This window comes from Vespula pensylvanica, chromosome 11, assembly GCF_014466175.1.
Source record: "Vespula pensylvanica isolate Volc-1 chromosome 11, ASM1446617v1, whole genome shotgun sequence".
Classification (NCBI taxonomy): Eukaryota; Metazoa; Arthropoda; class Insecta; order Hymenoptera; family Vespidae; genus Vespula; species Vespula pensylvanica.
In genome coordinates this window covers 4,902,501-4,925,132 of record NC_057695.1, presented here as the reverse complement: position 1 = coordinate 4,925,132, position 22,632 = coordinate 4,902,501, and the positions used below count along the sequence as shown (strand labels likewise).

Here is a 22,632-nt window from a genome sequence, read left to right as displayed (position 1 = left end):
GTACGATCGCGCGGTAGTTGAGTCCCGACTAACAGTCCGCGTGTTACCTCGAACCGTTAAACAGGTGTCGTGTTATCAGAATCTTCGTTAATATAAAATCATATATATATATATGTACGTTAACGATAATTTACACGTGAAAATATTAATATCGATGTTTCAATAATGTTTCTCGTGGACTTTAGTACGGTGATATTTTCGAACGGTATATATATTTGTGAATTCTAACACCTTACAAGAAACAGACTACGAAGTAAAGGAATCGAAGAAGGACAAAAGAAAAAAAAGAGGAAACGACGGTTGGGCCATCGTATCTGCGTAGTTGAAATCGTTGGAAGAAAGGTAAGACGTAAAACTTGATTTATTATATTACTTATATTTATTAATTTAATCGTTTTACGTTAAGTCGAAGTATTTTTTTTCGGATTTATTCGAATTAATTACATCGCAATTGATCGTTACATAATACGTTTACGAAGGAAATTTATTTGCACGTTTGTAGGTTAAAGCGCGAAGAAGTTTTCGAATCAAAGTTTCTCTTTTTTATTTTATTCTTTTTTTACTTTTCATGGTTTCTCGTACATACTTTTATTCCGTTTTTCAGTAATCATTAAAGTTTCGTTGGAAGTTTCTTCTTGCCTCGATGCTTTTTGATAATAACGTTTTTTGATTGAAATAAACTGACGAACAAAGAAAAAAATGAATCCGTCATTTTTATACGAATTTTACTCGATCGACAAAACAGAGATCTTTACGCATCGTTTAATCTATTTTTTTTTATTTTTCAATTCATAAATAGAAGCGTACACATTTTAGATATATCCGATTTAGAAAAAAATTATTCAAGATGATCTGCGAAAACATATATTTATTCCGTAGATATCGTTATTTCTTTAAAGGTTATTTCAGACAAGCTGTTCTCGTCGTTGTAACAAAAATTAGATCTTTACCAATCTTTTTTAACAGCCAATAATTTAATAATCTCGAATAAAGAATTAAATCGTATTCTTTTCTTTATTTCCGATCAACAAGGAGAATTTACATAGTACAGTGATTCTCACACCATAAGCACTTATAGAGAGATATAAAGTTAGGTTATTATTACTAATTGCGATTTATAATTATAATTATTTACGAAAAGACGACATCATAATTTTAACATCGTTTAAATATTCGTATAAATATATGCGTATATGTACATTATTCTATGTACGTTATAAGAAGAAAAGAAGATTATTATATATAACCTTCAAAAATACGTAAGAATTTTACTGTGTAATCATTAATAATTTACTGCGTTCCAATCGCCAACCAAAACAAAACATTTCGTAAGAGGGATAAGCTGAGAAGAAGTACAAGGTGAAATAGTACAACGAAAAATAGAAAACAATAACAAAAAAACAAATTAAAAACAAACTCTCCCTTTTTTTCATCTTCTCTCTGCATCTCTTTGTTTCTTTCTCTCCTCTCTCTCTTTCCTTCTCTCTCTCTCTCTCTCTCTCTCTCTTTCTCTCTCTCTCTCTTTCTATATCTCAGTCGATCCAAAAGAAAGAGAACACAGTAGGAAGGATACGCTCTTTGCACTCTCCGGATCGTCAACTTCGAGAAGATATAACTTTTTCACACGAAACTAGGTCTCGAGATCCGCGAGACGCGAGGGATAAAAAAAAGAAAAAGAAAGAGAGAGAGAGAGAGAGAGAGCGAAGGTTGTGTAGAGAATATGAAAGTAAGAGAGAAGGAGAGAGAGAGAGCTTCTTTTCACGATTATCTCGCATTTACAACAACGCGTTTTACGCTCGATCCTTCTCTCTCTCTCTCTCTCTCTCTCTCTCTCTCTCTCTCTCTCTCTCTCTCTCTCTCTCTCTCTCTCTCTCTCTCTCTCTCTCTCTCTCTCTCTCTCTCTCTTCCGATCACGTACATCGTCGACTGGAAAATGTAATCTCACGTCACCCACGAGTATTTTTATACGAGCAACAAAAAGCAATACGAGAATATACCGATCGGTCGCGTGTTGTACTATTAATAACACGAACGGACCGATACATGGTCATATAAAATATAACACGTTGAGTTTTCTCTATTTTTTCTTCTCTTTTTAACTCTCTCTTTCTCTCTCGTTCTCGTTCTCTTTCTCTCTCACTCTCCCTTTTTATCTTTCGTTCTCTTGTACTCGAGAAACAAAAAAAAAAAAGGATAAACAAAAGATTTGAAACGTTCCGATTGTCGAAGGGCAAGAAATATTGCTGCGGCTAAGCAAAGTGTAAACGAATGATTTACGAGCTAAACTTGACTATTTTTCCAAAGAGATATTCGATCGAAAATTTCCTAGTGAGATTTCTCAATTGAACGTTAGTTTGTACGTATGTATTTACGTACGTACATATATATATATATATATATATATATATATATATATAGACACACACACACACGTATGTATACGTATTTATGTACTTTTAAATCTCGAAGAATTATTTATTCAGAACATGTCGAGATTCTTTAGTTTTTTATTTTTCGTAGTTTATATTACTGTCGTTTATATACACGTACATGTACTTTTATATATATATATATATATATATATATATATATATATATGCTAGATTTTATTTCTTTAGAAAAATTCTGTATGTATTTAATTTCCATAATATTTATATACATACATGTTAGAAATTATATAGGAAAATATTTATTACAGAAAAATGTATTATTTATTACATAATTTTATTATATCGTGACCTAAACTCGACCTGTTAGATACTTTTTGTTGTACTTGCAACCAAATTTATTTATGTTACAACTTAAATAAATATTATAATGATGAATTAAACTAAATATATGTATATCTATATAGATTTTTTTCTAAATCAATAAAAATAGAATCAAAATATGATTGAATTACAATTATAAATATTACAAATTCAGTTCTGATAAGTTAAATTTTGAAGAAGATATGTATCATTACGTATCTCTACTATTCTATTAGAGTCCTGTTATTGATATACATTGTAAACATAAAATGTCTTAGAAATAGTTCACAAGACCTTTGTTAGATTCGATCGTAACGATAACACGAATGCCTACTTATTGTTAGCGAAACAATTTAAACGTAGCATGAAACCTCTCTGTCTCTGTCTATCTTTCTTTCTCTTTCTCTTTCTCATCGATTTGTGATAGAGAAACCTTAATTTCAGTTACTCACGAACGAACTATAGAATCGTCCTCATCCATCAAATTCATCTTACTTTATTCTTGACGATGAAGAATTGCTCGATCCTTTTCATTCCGATATACTATTAACGAGATTTAGATATAAATTTGGCGAGATAATAGAAATTTTATCGGTAGGAAGAGAGAAAGAGAAAGAGAGAGAGAGAAGGAGATAAAGGGAAAGAAAGACAGAGAAAGAGAGAGAAAGAGAGAGAGAGAGAGAAAGAGATAAAGAGAAAGAGATAGAGAGAGAGATAGAAAGAGAGAAAGAGAGAGAGAATTATAGCGTACCAAAAGCAAATTGTTCCTTCGAAGTATGTGGAACCATCCTAGGTTCCGGCCGTTGTTCCATTTTAACGATGCCTGATAGGTCGACACGTTGCAATAAATAACTATTGGGAACGAGGTCTACGAAAACAAAAGGTCATATGTATGTATCTATATAGTATATAGTATATAGTATATAGTATATGTATATGATATGCGTGTGTATATATATATATATTTACTATACAGTGTTTTTGAATATCGCAATACGTGTAACATGCTTTGAAATTAATCTTTTATAAATTTTTATAAAAGTAATCTCGAAGTCACAGAGTTAATAATTGTCTTAATTATACTAATTAACTCTTGTTACATTCGTTTAAAATTTGTTAAAAATAATTAATTGTAAAGAATTTTTATTTCAAACAAAAAAAAAAAGAAATTTAATTATATTTGGTCAGTACGATTTTGTTTATGGAAATTTTAGTTAAGATATGTTATTATTGTGTTATCGATTAATTAGAAAATAAGACAATTATTATTGCAATTGTAAATTGATTAAGAATATAAAGTTACACTATGAAGTAATTTCTATCGACAATAGCCAGTATGCAAATTTTATGTTTGTGTCATTATCGTATTTCAATTTTATTAAGAATATAAAGTTACAAGGCAATTTATATTGAAAATGGTTAATATGCAAATACGATATATATATATATATATATATATATATATATATATATATATCACTATATTGATTCATTGCAAAGTAGGATAATTGACATTGTAATTGCAATTTTATTAAATTATATACTATATTATCTAAAGTAATTAAGAATGAAAATGGATAATATATTTATATAAATTTTGTCTCTATATTATCATCATATGATTGATTAATTGTAAAATAAGATAGTTGCCATTGCAGTTGCAATTTTATTAATAATATAAAAATACACACACACACACACATGTGTACACATATACAAAGTAATCGAAGGTGGAAATAGTGAATATATGTTTTGAATTATTGAGAGATAATATAATCGGGAATAAGCTTAACGCTTTGCTAAATTTATACGATTATTCTATCACAATTAGTAACCTACGTTTATCAATGAGCATTGAGGCAAACATGAACATATTTAATATTAAAAAGTATATTGTAATAGGCGAAAATATAATATCAATGATTAATAAGACGCTTCAGTACATTAAATTACAATTAATATTAGAAAGGTATTAATTTGAAAGAAGACATTTGATAAAGTCCACTTATAAATTTGTTTTATTTCAAAATTTCCTTTGAAATTTATTTCAATATTGTATCTTGAATATGGAAGACAATCGGTACGCATTTTCCGAACAATTTAGTAAAATAGATAAATAAGTAAATAAATAAATAAATGAATAAATAAATAAAAGCAAAAAAGAAAAGAAAACTCCTAACAAAAGAAAAATTATTATTGCAGAACTGAATGACCACAAGAGGAAAGAGACTTGAAGGAAAAATGTGTTAGACAACGAAGGAAATCAATGATATCGTTGGATCAGCGTAGCTGATCTATCGAAAACGTGGCGGGTGTCGATCCTAAGTTATCGAGGGACGACGATATTGAGGGAAGGTTCTTAGGAACCCGGCAAATGTGGCTCTGTGCACGGTGAGCCGAGGTTACGGGGGCCGTGGGGCCCGTGGCGGGGGTGGTGTAGGTGGTAGTGGTGTTGGCAATAGTAGTAATAATAGTAACAGTGGTGGTGTCGGTGGTGTTGGTGGTGGTGGTGGTGGTGGTGGTGGCGGTGGTGGTGTTGGTAGTGGATTAGGAAGTAACAGAAGTGGACGAGATAGTGGTCGATTTGAAAGATCGAGAGAGGCAAGCGTGAGATTGCCATTGAGTCCTCGCACTTTGTGCGCTCCAGGGAGCGGCGGGGGTGGTGGTGGTGGGGGAGGAGGAGGAGGTGGAACTGGCCCCACGCATGGGCATGTTCAGCAGACTGGTGGTGGGGGGCCGGGGACTGGTGGAGGTGGCCCCACCGGTACTACTGCCTCACCCGAAGAAGTTCAAGCCCTTCAAGACGAACAGATGCTACATGTTGAAAGACCAGCACAACAAGGAACTTGGATTTGCTGTGTTCCGTGTTATTGGCTTAGAAAAAGTAAAGCCGTACATAAGGCTTTACTCACCTTCGCCATGTTACTCGTTACCAGCCTACTTGTCACTAGTCCTGTTCTCTTCCTTATCACTACTTTACCCGAAGGGGAACAACCCCGTGATTGTGCGCCATTGGTGAGTTAACTTTTTTATTATCGTATTTTATTCGGCGCACCGTTTCTATTTATAAGTGATATAATTAGTATCTTTTTTCTTTCTTTTTCTTTTATATATATTATTATCTTATTTTTCTTGGTAATAGTGTTATCATTCTTTTTATATACAGGTTTTGTTATCAATTGTTGTTGTTATCAATCACCATATTAATTATCATTAGTATTCTTGCATTCTTAGATAAATTTTGCTGTATTATTATTATTATTATTATTATTATTATTATTATTATTATTATTATTATTACTTTTGTTTTATTATTTATATTTTATTATTATTAAAAATGTTGAGTAAAGGATACAAGTCAAAAATCTTTCGTAAGTTGTAAGCAATTTTCTTCGAGCTACCTATAAATTTTCTTTTATCTTAGATGATACTTATCAGAATTCTCGATCGCCTCCATATGTCTATTTATTATCATGTAGATTGGACAGACGAGTCAGACGATTTGTTAGTCGTGGAAAAGCTTTTCTTCGAATAACTTTTCTTAGGCAAGATGGCCACTTGATTTATATTTTGAATACGTATCTTTCGAATCTCGAATACTTAGATTCCTTTTATACTATCGTACAGAGACATACGATACAGGGAAAAAGCGAGTGTGGGAGAGAAAGAGAGAGATAGAGGCAATGTACCTACATGTTTCTACAAATTCGATGTAATCGCTTGTTATATATCTTTATAGTGAGAATAACGAGCAGAGAGTATTAATCTTTTACCACAACAACGATCTCTCTCATTTTACTTAATGTTTCAATTTAAATTCTTGTACTTGGTTTACTTATTTGTCCTTATATATTATTTTACAAGTATAATTTATTAAGAATTCGTTTAATAAACGTTTATGATCGATTTAATACAAAACTGAGAATAATTTGTTTTACATGCTTAGTCATATTTAAAAACGATTAGATTTTATAAATATTAAATATTTTATTACTTGATCGATTAAAAAATAATATATATATATAATTATTTTTTTTTTAAGTACAGATTATATTAATATTGTATAACTAGAAAATCGTAATTTTCGTATAATTCATTATAACCACTTTCTTTTATGTATGTACTCTGATAAAAAGAGATCAACGTGCAGAAACGACTTTATGAGATAAACGCGTTTAAAGTTATGCACTTTGTAGTAGGGTTTCATGATTAATTTATGATTTTAATTATGATCCTTCTTAAAGAAATAATTATTCTATGAAATTGGAGTTGATCTCATTGTAAGAAGCATAGTTATGCTTATAAAAAAATATGAAAAAGTTCAAATATTTTTTTGTATATTTTAATTACTTCTTATCAGAGCAGTCATATATTATTATTATTGTTATTATTATTATATATTTATATTTATATATGACAGTATTTAATATAATTATTATTTACAAATATTAATTATTATACAATATGTTCGGTTTAAATGTATATACGAGATTATTTCAAGAGTGTCAAGGGAGAATATCGTCACAGTGATAATTATATTATTTACCTTTACGATAACTTCGGAATATCTTGCAAAGATCAAGTTTAAAATTTTTTAATGAAATCCTATATTCTTTATTACGTATTTAAATATAATTATAAAAAATACAAATACTATTAAATTTATAATTAATAAAAAAAAAAGAACTAGAAGAGCATGCTCGAACGTTTCTATGAAATACTAATTCGTTTAAAAATACAGTTAACTTTTAAGAGAACATATCTTTTTATGTATATACCCACGTAATTAAATCTTTCTTTAAAAATGTTCAAACGTGAATTTTTTTTATTTCTTTTTTATTTTTTTGTTTCATAAATGAAGATTCTAAATTAGAAAGATCGTTTAGACAAGTTTTCATTCATTCGAGAAGGATCCTGCAAAATCTTTTTATAACATTGACCAATAGAGAACAAAGGAAGATAGAGTGATAAAGAGAAGAAGAGTCATTTGAGTTCTGGCTTCCATTTCCACGAATATCTTTCGTGACAAACGAGGCGTGAGATTTGCAAAATGGCAGAGAAAGAGAGAGAGAGAGAGAGAGAGAGGAAGGGTGGGAGAGAGAATTCCAAACTGACAGCATCATATTTCCGCCCGCATAATTCTGGTTAGATAGCCCGATAGAAAACGATAAACCATGGAAAGAAAAACTTGATGGAAGATGATAGGCCGCTATCGATTTCTAAATCAGTTCTTTTGATTTTTCTTAGATATTTTTAACAACACTCTTTCTTTTCTTTTCTTTCCTCCTCTTCTTTTTCCCTTTTCCAAACGATAACAATAACAATTAATTCTTGAAATAAAAAAACGAAACGAGGGATAATAAAAAATTGATTACCACATAGAAATTAATTGGTTCGTATATTGGAAAAATTTTTACAAAATTGTTACAGATAAAATTACGAATTTTATTTTATTTTTTTCTTGTATACGAGTAATTGCTATAGCGATTTTATTTCAAATTGTTAGATGAAAAAGAAAAATAGATTAATTTAGAATAAATATTGCAACGATCGAATTTATATTTTATTTAGTTTTTCACAAAAAAGAGGAAAAGCAAGGAAAAAAAAGGGGAAAAAAGGAAGGAAAAAAATGGGAAATAGTAGGGAGGTGGTAAAACATACGCAAATACACACACAGAGATACGCTATACGTATGTATCGAGCAATCGATATAAACACATGTTCGAGTTCGTCGTTGAAGGTAATATTTTACGAGGTCGAAAATTGGAAGGCCGTTCGATCGAAACTGAGATCTAAAATAATAATTCGCCTGCGCATCCGCCATTGTATTTTTATATTCACGTAAGAGAAATCCAACCATTCTAAGCTTACTTGAAGATTCACCCCTGGTCTATCTGGTTGCTATTTACTGGTTCTATTGGTTGTGCTACCTGACCCCCCAACCTTTTCCTAAATTCAACGAACAAACACGGAACGAGCACATCGAGGAAAACTAATTTTCTCGACTATAATCCATCGTTTATTCGACCGTACGAAACATAGCCGCGGATAATTCTGTCATCTATAGATTTAGAATAGCTCGTTCAACTTCGTTTCCAAACGAAAAATAACGTTGAATTAAATCGATCTTCTATTATCAAATTAATTATACTTTCGAAATCCACATCACATTACCTCTGAATATATATTTTTATTGATAAAAGTTTAAGTGTACAAATGTTTAGAAAGATATAATTATTATTGCATAAATATAAATAGTAATTCAACAAATATTTCTATTTGATCTTATAATATTTAAATCTAGTTGATTTTCTATATTAGATCGAATAGTGATACGAAACATAAATGTTTTTAATGTATTTAGATAAAATATTGAATAATGTGAATGTAGATTAAAAAGAAAAGATTGTAATTAATTAAAGAATCTAATAATACAACAGAAAACAATCATAGAAAATATAGAAATTTCTATTACTTCTTATCACAAAAATACAATTAGAAAATAATCCGTATAGTAAACGTATCCGTTTCAAATCAAGATAATATCTGGATAACAATTTAATCCAAAAAATACCTAAGGATAAACATTTTGTATGAAATGATTAAAATTCGTAGAAATGTTTTTCTTACCATTCTTAACATTCGAAAAAATATATTTTTATTTTTAATTGCAGAAAGTTATTTATCGTTATAGATGTATTTCTATCGTAGTCATTATATATCGTAAATTTTACTCAAGGACCTTTAACTGAATTACGAGTTGCTTAATGTTGATCGTGAAGCCATAGTAAGATAACTCTAAGCCTTTTGCTGATAAGATGGCTATTACACGCCTTCCGTTGTCGTTCATCCTTCTTCTCTTTCTCGTTAAAAGTTTCTTTTACTGATTTTCAAAGAGATTAAACATTTTTAACCATTTTTCTTCCAAGTCGCCAATTATAAAGCTTGGAATAGATAGATAAGGAAATATTTGCTCTATTTTTTTTTCTTTCGTTTTTTTTTCCTTTCTCCTTCTTTTTTTCTTCCTTTCTATCTTTTTCTTTCTTTTTCTTTCGCTGCTTTCGATTGCGTAACGTTATCGATCGAACCAAGTATACGATATCTCGAAGTTACTTTACAAATGACTCTGTAACAATCGAAATGCTTTTAAACGAAACTGTCTATGAGAACTAGCACATATGATCGTTATCGATCATTTCGATTAACGTGTCATGATTTCACAGACGAGTTATAAATAATAGTTGGTTATTTAGGAAATTATGTATCAACGTATTCCTTTGAGATATGAGCTATGAATATTTCTTAACATATTATTATAATTGAATGGTATTTTAAAATAAGATTTCTAATAAAAATTGTTGTGTTTGTTAAGTAATCATAAAGTCAATTTTTTAAATTTATGTATCTTCTATATACTATATAATAACTTATTAAATTTATAGCTATAATGATATATATACATATATATATATATTATATAGAATAGTTATTTATTTCTAATCAAGTTAGAAATTATTATATATTCTTAACAAAAAAGTTCTATATATAGGAGCTTTTTTTTATAATGATAATACAAAAGATTGTTATATTATATTACATAATAAATTTTGAACAAAATAATATCTTACATAAATATTCTAGAAAAAAAAATATATCTAAAGAGGCACAAATAGTCTATACAAAAAATAATAATATTGTATGACGCATATATTACGCGACGCATTGTTTTGAAATATGACTAAGCACGATGAGTAATCACGATGTTAATTTAAAAGAACGTGAAATTAAATGAATTTCTTAGAAAATATTTGTTGTTAGTCGTAGTATTTATAAACATTGATCTTATCGAAATGAATCGTAAAAATATACATAGTACGTGCTAGACCATACCGAAGCCGTATTTCAAGGTAAGGTTTCGAGGCAAATGTCAACCTCGACTGGGATCTAGGCTTTACCCTTCATCCTGACCTTTATTTTTATTATCAAAGCAAGAAACGAAATTCGAAGGATAATATGCGTACTATCGTAATATATTTTTTCGTTTTTAAATCAATTTCAATTTGACCTTGTTTTTTGTGTCTTCTTTCGTTCAGTGTAACCTCGATGACAAAAATAAACAAGAAATGTTAACATCATGATGATATCGCTTACGTGTCAGCTTTTTGTTTACTCATTAGTCAACGAGAAGGACGAAACGTAAGATAGTAAGATTATATGAGATAGGAAAAGTAATAGGATTATTGAAAAGTTTTATTCTAATTGATTGTGTTTCTTTTAATTTTAAATGATAAAAATTCATGGGTATTATTATTTCATTATTTATTATTTAATTAAAGTTAAATAATATAAGTTATATGATTTCATTCATTTCGTTTTTATTTTTTCCTTTGCACTAATATAATGAGTCAGGAATCCGTTTGAGGAACGTCACGGTTCGCCGAGTGGATCGATCTCGTTAATAAATCTATGATCTGTTCTCTCTTAAAAAGATATCATCGTGTTAGTGCGATCTTCAATAGTTGTCGTTCTCATTTCGTATATAGTCTTTAGTTTTTTTTTTTTTTTTATCAAATTTAGTTGTACTACTTATTAATTAATCCAATTAATACAAGCTTTACAAATAAAAGAATATATAAATAAAACATTCTAAATCATAATAATTATTCTAATTATTTGTTTTACACAATAACACAAAGGAGAAGTAAATATAATGATTATTTTCAGGAATAATTGATGACAATTAATGAAGTAATAATTGTAGTAAAAGTGAATATATCTTGAAATTTATTAATATCGATATACAATAATTTTCTTGAATATCTTCTATGATTTAGCAAAGTAATAATTGCAGTAACGTTATTTATAATCAATTAACTAATATACAGATATTAATAACTAGTATACAGATTTTAACATACTTATTAGGCATATTTCTTGAATATTGCAAATATTTTTGTTGTTGAAACAATCGTTAAATTAATATATTAATAATGAATGTTTTAGGATGAGGCATGTATTAGAGAACGAGACGGTCCGGAAGGCATTTGCGAAACGAAGGCCTGTATGGAAGCCTCGAATAGGATCTTGGCTTCAATGAAAAGAGGCGTGGATCCTTGCAAGGACTTTTATCAGTTTGCCTGCGGTGGTTTTCGCGATCAACAGCCCTATCAACCAAGTTCGAGTTTCAATATGTTGCAGGCTCAAATCGACGAACATATTCATAGTAAGTCATACTTATGATTTATCTTCCTACATCAGTTTGGTTAGCTAACTTGTAGAAGACTTTTCGAAAACTCTCTACTACTAGCTTAGCGTTTAAGATCATAGTGGTAATTTATTTTCGTCGAGATATGAAATTTCAATCGTTTGCAAATTTTATTAGACCCTTTTTTTTTATGACGACCATTTTTATCAGGATTATTCATACGACCTTAGCTTAAGATTAGAGCAAATTTTTTGAACAATTTCTTTCTTTCTTTTCTTTTTCTCCCTTTTAATTATTTCATTTTTATTCCAATTGTTTCATTCGTCATTTCTTTTCACACAGTTATTGATATTAACAATAAATTGAAGTATATGGAAATTGACCAATGAAACAGTGAAACAATTTCTTTTGAAATATTTTTTCACGAAAGAATATGATAGAAAGAAACATGAAATTAAAAAAATTTCAACGTTTTCTTTAGAAAATTGAATTTAATCACAGAAGAAAACTATTTCTATTTGTTTTCTTTAGTTGAACATTAGTTTTCTTAAGGACTAAAATAAACGTTAAAAAATCGATAGAATCGCATTAACGACCGTTCTCTCTCTCTCTCTCTCTCTCTCTCTCTCTCTCTCTCTCTCTCTCTCTCTTTCTCTCTTTCTCTCTCTTTCTTTTTTTTCGAGATAAATCTATCTTGGCAGAATTTAGAAAGGAGTCGTCGTTTTTCTCATGGCGTCAAAGAGGAAGAAGAAAAAGTAAGTAGGAGAATCGTGTGACGTACGGTCGAGTTGGCCAAAAAGAATGAAAAGTAACCCACCTTTTCTTTCTATTCTTCATACTCTCTCTCTCTCTCTCTCTCTCTCTCTCTCTCTCTCTCTCTCTCTCTCTCTCTCTCTTTCTCTCTTTCTCTTATTCTCTCTCTTTCTCCTTCTCTTTCTTTCTCTTTCTCTTTCTCTCTCTTTCCCTCTCTTTCTCTCTCTCTTCTATTTCTTCCTCTTTTTCTTCTCTTCTTTCAACATCACCAGCTGATAGCGAAGCTTCTAACCAATGCCAGATTTTCTTTCAGCGATTTTCGTAAAAAGAATTTTCATAAAAAGAAGAATTTTTCTTTTCATTTTCCCCGATATTTTTTTTTCTTTTTTCTTTTGCATGAGACTCGATTTAAATGTTTAGATCAACTCGACCTGTCAACGTTATCCCTTTCTTTCTTTCTCTCTCTTTTTCTCTTTCTACATATTTAGATTTAAAGAATGGTCCATATATAAAAAAAATGTTACAAACGATTTTCGTCATGATCGTTCATTCTAGTGATTAACTTAAATTAATTATAAATAATGATCAATGATAAACGATCATGTCATTATAATACATTGACAATCGTCAATTTTCTTGATTAAAGTAGATTGATATCATTCATAGTATACTGACTTTCGTTTGATAGATCAAAAGAAACGTTTGAAACCTGTCTCGAGCATGAGAATCGGCTAATCGCTTTCATCCCTGGCCGTCTCGTTGCCGAAGTGTCGGTGATGAAGCCTTAGTTAGTAGTTGATTTTACGTAAGATAGAAAAACGTTGAGGGGGTAGTGGGGAGGAAGAGAAAGGGGATCTACATGTACGCGTTTTCTACAAACCCGATTAATCGTATTTAAAGGGGTCAAGTTCGTCTTTAAATAGATAGGCAATTTATAGTACTTTGTTATCTTCCTTTAATCAAAAATATACTAATAGTAAATTTAAAGAAATAACAACGAAGGTTGTTGAGAGTCATTGTTAATTATCTGATATTATTTTAATGGGAGACGAATATTAGGACATCCCTAGGAAATTTTAATTTAGAGTTTAGAGTAAAATTTCTTTTCAAATAACGTCTAACGAATGTAGATACATACATCGATTCATTTAAATTATCTATTATAACATAAAAATTCAATCATTTATATAATAAATTAGATTGCTTTTTTGTTTATTAAATAGAAAAATTATTATATGATATATTTGAAAATAATTAATAATAAATTAATTAATTAATTAATTACAATATTAATTATATTAATAGATATGTTATATGAAATATTGAGAATAGAAATAATGGAGGAATAGAATTAATAAAAGAGAAGAATTATGGAGGTCCGACTGTTTCACAGTAGATTTTGCATTGAAGTATGAAATAATCGTGACGATCAAGGATCATCGTAAAAAATTTTACGGATGTCGAACAATTCGTTCGAAATTTGAAAGCTGCCAGACCGGCGTCGGTTCATTAAATCGTAACGAGCCGTCTGTACGGAGAATGTTCTCGTGCTGGAAAGTTGAAAGGGTATGGTAAACTTGAAGTACGTTCTTTTCATTTTCAATTCTTTTTTTCTTTATATATATATATATATATATATATATATATATATATATATATCTTGCTCTTTCTGTTTTACACTGATCTACTATTTCCCTTACCAAAGCATCACGCAGCAAAAGTGTTATTCGCGCTACGGTTTCTCGAATTGCAAGATCTTTCCTTGGTCGAGATGAGCGAATATATTTGTGTGTGTAAGAGAGGAAGAGGGCAAAAAAATTTCGTTGCTTTGCTGCGGTATTAATGAAAGGAAAACACGAAGAATAGAATCGGTTTCTACTCGTAAACTACTATCTCTTTCGCTCTCTTTCTCCCTCTTTTTCTTTCGATTTTATAAACTTGGTATTAAAAGTGATCCACGTAAAGTGTTATAAATTATTTCTATCGAAATTGTTACAATACGAACTTCAATTGATTTCTTTTTTTTTCTGTTTATATATATATATATATATATATATATATACACACACACACACAGATACACATATATATTAAATGACAATTTTTCAAATAAATTGTATTAGATTCGATAAAATATTTTAAAATTGTGAAAGCTTATGTTTTATAAAACACATTATATATCTCTCTTCGTATTTCTCTTTTTATAGATATTATATCTGGATATTAAAGATGTTCTATATGTCTTTCTTTTGTATCAAGAGATAGTTCTTGGAATAGATTTTATTAGATTCGATAAAAAGAAGTATCTCTTTTTCAGAGAATTTTATTTCGTTTTTAGAAATATTAGCATTTTATTAAAAATATTAGCATTATATTATATTGTCCTTTTTGTTAATAAATTTATCTTCTTTTTTTCTTCGCTCTTTTTTTCTTGATTCTGTTAAAAATCTATTCTAGATTTAATGTAAGAAAAAAATAATTGAATTCTGAGCAAACATCTACATAATGTATATAGGCTGCGATGTAAACAGTTCGTAAGTGTTTGTGTGCCATCTATCTATCCCTTTCTTTCCTTGGAAAAATATCTTCCTCGTGAAATGGTTCTTGCTAGGGGATTCTAATTTTCGTTAATGCATGAAACGCATTTGTTCGATAAGAATGCAAATATATTGTTGTTTACACACATATATATATTTACGTATATGAATATAAATATATATATATATATATATATATATATATATATATATTCAAAATAATAGGAGATATTTTGGTTTAATAAACAATTAACGTTCTTCTCATTACCGTTTTTTTCCAAGAAAATGTTAAATACTTAACCGTATTATTTAAAAATTATTTATTAAGGTTTAGTAATTCATTTTCTATTCTACTTTCAAGATTAGATAATTTTTTTTCTTTTGTTATTATAATCAAAAAGTTTTATTCTTGAAGTACAAAAAATGAATTATAAAAATTTCAAAATTTACAAAATTTCATTTATCTAAATAACACATATGTGTAAAAAAAAAAAAAAAGAAAACAACAAGACTAAGAAAAACGATTTTGTTTTCTATTTTCTATCAGTATTATGACTATAAAAATGCAAATAATTTTTAATTGTTATTTACAAGGGAAAATCAAAAACTTCTTCGATGATTTGTAAATATCAATTACTCTTTTTCAAAGTGGACTAATTTTCTCGTTTTTTATTTCCTTTTTTTTTCGGATTGTATAACTGCAAGACTAGCTTGTAAAACCACAAGCTAATCTGCAAACTTGAAAAGTCTCTCGAAAAAGATTGATTGATTTTTCAAATCATCTAGAAAGTTTTGACCCATTTAGGAAGTTTTCGAGCATTTTGTATGTACCTCTATATAATGGTGATGAACTCTTCCTATGTAATAGATATAATATATTTTTGGGTAATAGCGAAGTGGGTAAGAATGATAGTTCGGGTTTGGGGTCGACGGAGCGAACGAAAAATTGTCAGAAATAAAAGAAGCATCATGTAAGCATTAATTTCCAAAGGATAGAAGGAAAATACGATAAATAAATGAGTTGGGATAGCTAGTACGACCTCGTTTTTGAGAATGATGCTCGACGACTGTGTATTACGTATGATCGATGCGGCAAGTAAACCGGCGCCACGCGATTCGCGTACGTTCTAGCAAAGCCAGAACTTGCGACCTTAACAGGAACAATAGGTTCAAGCGTATGCCAATATACTGGGTGAGCCATTGCAATCGATCGTTCTACGTATATGTACGTAAGTACGTTTATACGTACATATTTGTTCACTTTGTGTCCATCTATATATGTATGTAATTAATTGTTTCTTTTTTTTTTTTAAGTTTCTTTATTTAGAACTATTGTTTTAGAAACTTGTTAACTTTTTTTTTTTTATACTATATTAATCGTGTTGATTGTATTAACGAGAAGCATCTTTGGTTTGTTTCTTCCTCTCTCTCTCTCTCTCTCTCTCTCTCTCTCTCTCTCTCTCTCTCTCTCTTTTTTTTATTTCTTTTTTCTTTATGAAGAATTGTTAGAATTGTTTAAGACAAAAATCATTATGTCGTTATATCAATAATGTTATTGTTGATATTAATTTTATTATTTTTTATTATTTTTTTCATTATTACGGTGCGTATTACAATCGATAATTGTTAACATTGTTTAAGAACTATTATTGGTACATTAATTATATTACAGTTTTTTATATATATATATATTTTTGTTTATCTTTTTATTATTAATTTTATCGATTATATTAACTTTATGTTAATAATACAATTATATACACAATTGCAATATTTTATTATTTAAATTTGAAGGTATCATTTATACATGAATGTACATATGATATATTTTATATTTTTTTATATGAGATGAGTTAATAATATTGTTCCGCTGTAATTCTTTCCTAACAATTTTAAAATGAAAATTTCGTTAAAATGCAGAGAATACTATTGAAGCTTAGTTTGAGAAAATATACGAAGCTGGAACTTTAACCGTAATTCTCTTTCAACAGGACGACGAACCAAGCGTTACTACTTGTTCTCGCTTCCAGTTCTCTTTTTAAAAACTATATCAACTGAATAGGATAGAGATTTTCGAAACTTTTAACATTACCTGTGAGAAGATCAAATTTTAAAAAGAAACCAAAAAAAAAGAAAGATCATTTCAGTGGTGATGAAAGTTCTTCATGGGCAAGTTATCACATGTTACCTAATTTTAAACTCGTAAAAGTATTTCAATATCATACTTTTATATATTATATTTTATTAAATTGTTTATTGCTCGAAATAATTTCAAAAGAAGAAAAAAATGAAACGGGATCAACAATTGTTAATTAAAAAATTGCTTAGCACTTTTATTCGTTTTTATTTTTAAATTAAATATATAATTTAATCCTTTATAAATGAAAACAAATAGAAATGAGCAAATTTGATGTAGGTCACTCATACACACACACACACATATACACGCGCGATTTTATAGTTAGAAGAACGATTAATCTCGATAATAAGTATTTTATTATTATTATTATTATTATTATTATTATTATTATTATTATTATATAAATTTTCTTTTCTACGAAATAACTATAGAAAAAAAAAAATAAAAAAATAAAAAGATAAATATCGATAAAATGCTTGCATTGTCCTAGGCACATCTCAACGTAGCGAATAAAGCGTCATCTTCCACGTAAACTCATGATATACATCCATCTCTTTCTTTCTTCAGGTCAGTCGTTACTTTTTCTTTCTATTTTTTCTTTTTTTTTTTTTGTCGAAAAGAAGTAACGAGAGATGAAGTACCTTGCTTCACTCTTTTTTTTTTTCTTTTTCTTTCTTCTTTTTGTTTTTTTTTTCTTTTTCTTTTTCATTCTTTTTTGAATACTTCTCAGAAAAGAAGCTCCATTGCAGACTTGAAAAGACTTGAAAAGACGTGAGTGAATTGAATCTTTACTCTTCTTTTTCAAGTTCATATATACGAATTCATTCGAGAAGAATTTTTAATCCTTTTACTTAGCATTGTGTATATTGAATTTTAATCTTTTTATTGACTTACGATAACATTTTTCATATTATTTAACATACAAATACTATTAAATGATATATAGAATATTTGTAAATGATTGCAAAGTACTTTTTTATTTATAATATTTCTTTTCTCCTTTTTTTCTATAACAAAACTTTTGTATTAATCGTTTGAACGTTTCTATGTATTATTTTATTTTGTATATATATCATTATCGTTTTTAGTTTAAATATCGTATTTATAAATGCGAGTGGCATAAATGAAATATAAATATCTACGTGAAATTTTGCTCGATAATATTATATTCGAAATTTTTTTCACAATGAAAGATATTTTGATAATATTAAATAACGTCAAACGATATGGAATTGATGAAATAATAATTTGATAAAAGATTATCATAAATGAAAAATATTTTGATGTAGGAACAATTAGCATATCATGCAGTATAAAATTAAAAGATTAACATTAACGAAACCATCAATTCTGACAGTTCTGTCACTGAAAATGACAAGATTGATTGAATTTTAGCGGAAGAGATGTTAAACGCGAGGATATCTCGGTTTGACCACAATCATCGTCATGGTCAGGAACACACATATATTCACAGAAAACCGCAACGCATATAACCACAAACCTAAACGCATATCAAGCTTTTCTTCTCACGTTTACTATATGCATACATACATACATACATACATATATTATCATACATACATATATATATATGTATATATATGTGTATATGTATATATATATATACACACATATGCTATTTAAAGACAAGAATACATTGTTATAAAGATCGATGTCATTCGGCGTTAAAAACGATATCGGACATCATCGAGAAGAGTAAAAATGGCGGACGATCGATAGACTCATACGGGAGCTTTTACATCGGCAAAAATTCAATCGTGCTATTTTTAAACTCAAGTATAACATAGGTGTGTATGTGTGTGTGTGTATATATATATATATCATATCATATCATATATATATATATATATATATAAAGTATTGCAGGTAAAATCATTGATTTTGTACATGAGAAACCGTCATGGCGATTGATTATTTTGTGTTATTTAATATAAAAATCACTATAATGATAATAATAATAACGATGATAATAATAATAATAATAATAATAATAATAGTAGTAAGAAGAGGATAATGTTTGAAATTGCTCTTTAAATCGAGGAAATGAGGACCGTAGAGAGGTGATATTACCGAGCGAAAAATAGAAAGATTTATTTCAACTGCAAAAATAATGTCTTTTCTCTCTTTTCTAATAGCATTTCTCTATCTTTTATGGCGCATTTCGTGTCTTTGAACATTCACACACTATTACTATGTTACGTATATCTACGTATTACGGGATAATAGTACGCTAGAATGGTATTTCATGTATCGTGGAATATCGTCGAGTAACCAGATCATGCTTTGTTGCAATGGATGCACTCATGGAGATATATCTTTATGGTGTTGTACGATGATCGTGATTTATACGATCAACGTTTTGCTTCGTTAATGTTACCAATGTATTAGGAAAACGATACGAATGGCTAGTTTAATATCTATTGCTGTTGTATGTTCATCATTTCTATTCATTATTTAAATGGTCATTTACTATTATCTGTGTATTTCGTTATTGATAGTATAGTGATAGATCGAATTTATATCGTTTTTGATTTTTACTATTCGTCATAGAAATATTACTTAGGATTTGAATAACTTCGAATAACTTTTTAAATTTATTTGTTTAATATTGTTCAATCAGTTTTTTATGTATTTTTTATTTCTTTTTTTCTTTTTTATTTCTTTTCTATTTATCAAATTTTGATATCTAATTAGAATAATAAATGTCAGAGAAAAGTTGGATTTATGATTTGTTTTTTTAATATATAAAAACTCGTATAACATTTATTTAAATAGTATCGTGATCTACTTCGTAATAAGATTGGAGCAAGGAGATTTACTTCCTTTTTCGTTTTTGTAAAATAAAAATTGAAAAGATTTAGGCAAAAAAGACGGATCTTTTTTCGACTTTAGTCGTCGAAACTTGCAAGTAAGTTTGCTAACGACAATTGAATCGTTCACTTGGTCGGTTTCATGTCTTCACGAGTTTAACAAAAAGATTGTAACTGGTTGTACGTGCATTTAAAGACGGAAAGACGAGAAATCCAGAGTCATTAGCAACTTCCTGACAACCGTTGCATCGCTACTATCTTCGTTGAAACGTTTAGTGCAATTGAAAGAGAGATGCACTTACTCGTATGCGATTGAAACGATGAAAGAGAGAAAAGAAGAGAGAGAAAAAAAGAGAAAGAGAAAGAGAAAAAAAATAGAAAGAAGGAAACCTAAAAGATTCAAAGATAGTTTTATTGCCAGTAGAAAAAGAGTTGGATAAAAATAAAGAAAACTTGAGCGTTTTACGAAATCGATTAATAACAAAAATTATTATACAAGATCAAAATAATTTAACATCTAATTTAAACATTTTAACAAACAAAGAAAAATTACGTATAGAGAGAATTACATCTTTTACGAAATAAAGAGAATTTGGGCTGTCGTTAAATTAATCAATAATAAAAAATATTAAATAACGTCAAAATTTAATTCTATCATTTTTAATGGACAAAAAATACATACGTATATGTATCGTATTCTATCTTTGTCTAATTGACATGAAACCAAGAAGACAAAGAAAGACAGGGACAAATAGAGGAGAAAGAGAAAGTCGACATCGCCGCGGTCTTCCATTTCACATTTCTGTAGAAATGAAACAAAGGTGCAAAAGTCGACAACTGAAGCAGTTAGAGAGAAGAGTTTGAAGGCGTCATTCTACAATAGCTATTTTGGCTCTTACTCTTTCTTTCTCTCTCTATCTCTTTCTTTTTCTGTCTTATTCTTTCTTTAGAAACGCCTAAAAGTTTCAATCAACCTAAGTTGCCAAGTTTGTAAGACTAGGCGAGTGCAAGCATTTGGATAGTCGAGATGAGAAGTTTCCGAGTGTTTGAAAATATCTACGTGATACTTGGACAAAGAAAGTAAAAGCAAATTTTCCAAATCTAGTTCCTTAGACTACTTGGATATTTTTAAAAAATAAATATTGATGAGATCTTATATATACGTATATATATTTAGAACAATAACGTTATCATTTGTACATATCAATTAAATTATCATTATTATTTTGCAGAATTAATAAGAATTTTTATTTTTATTTTTTTTTATATATTTATATGAGTTCATCAACTTATTTAATATCATATTTATTATTAATTATGATTCTTCGGTATATCGCATATTTAAAATTTTATTATGAATTAATAGTTCCTTAGATTTTGTAAAGAGTAAAATATGCTTGTTGTATATTTTGTGAGCATTATTTTAAATAACTAAAGATTAGAAAAAATAGAATTACAAAGACCATCGAAAGTATCGAGATTTGTTTTCATTATTTTTTTTATATGTAATTCATTTTATTTGTGATATTGTTTTATAGGAATAAATTCAAATCAATTTAATTATCTTAACATTAACATCAACATTGACATTGTTTTTTTAACAATTATAAACTCAATATTCAACTAGTATTCTATAAAAAATATCGTCGATAATTATTTAAAGTGAGAATAAAAGTATATTGTAAAATATGATCGTTATACGCATAATACTTTTTATCGTACGACTTACGAGCACGTATATCGATCATTAGAAACATAGTAAGAATTGTTCGTGACATATAAGCGTCGTACGGCGTCTTGGATCAACATCAACTTGCCATTTTATGTACACATACATGTATGTTCTTCAAACACGAGTACATACGACGAACTTATGCGTATACGTATATTAGCATATCTTACTTATTTCTGCACGCTATCAACTTAGAACATGGCTATTCCATAAACATAATTTTCTTTTTTACTTTTCCTTTGAAACTCGAACGCGTCCTCAGTATAATAAATCTCAGTTCTTTTTTTACAAAAATTCAGTTTGTCTCATTGAGAAAAGAATTATTTTATTCCTTTTACGCCGCATGATTCAAGTGTCGTTTAAGGATTTTCTTGTTTTCTGTTTTGTGATTTTTATTTTTTATTTTAATAGGATTTTTTATTTACTGGTTTATGTCTTTTATGATTTTATATGATAATTATTATGATTTATTTATTATATAGAGTAGTTTCTAGATGAGTCGAAATAAAATCTGGAAAAAAATTAATCTCGAGTGTCGAAAAAGAGTAATTAATTTTTTAAATAGTCTAGCAACTTTCGGTTCTAATTTAAATAAATTTTGATTCAATTATATAAATTACTTATTAATTTATGTAATTTTATAAATCAGACTTCAGTTTGAATTTCTATAATGATGAATTTAGT

General features: G+C 28.5%; 1 protein-coding gene across 1 annotated transcript in view; it reads left to right on the top strand.

Annotated features, from left to right (window-relative positions):
• LOC122633059 (neprilysin-like) overlaps nt 1-22,632 on the top strand; it is a 77,756-nt gene continuing 55,124 nt past the window's right edge. Inside the window, exons 1-3 of the mRNA XM_043820548.1 lie at nt 1-342; nt 4,953-5,765; nt 11,754-11,973. Of these exons, the coding sequence (XP_043676483.1) occupies nt 5,562-5,765; nt 11,754-11,973 (424 nt within the window). The 5' untranslated portion in view covers nt 1-342; nt 4,953-5,561. The remainder of the gene's footprint in view (nt 343-4,952; nt 5,766-11,753; nt 11,974-22,632) is intronic.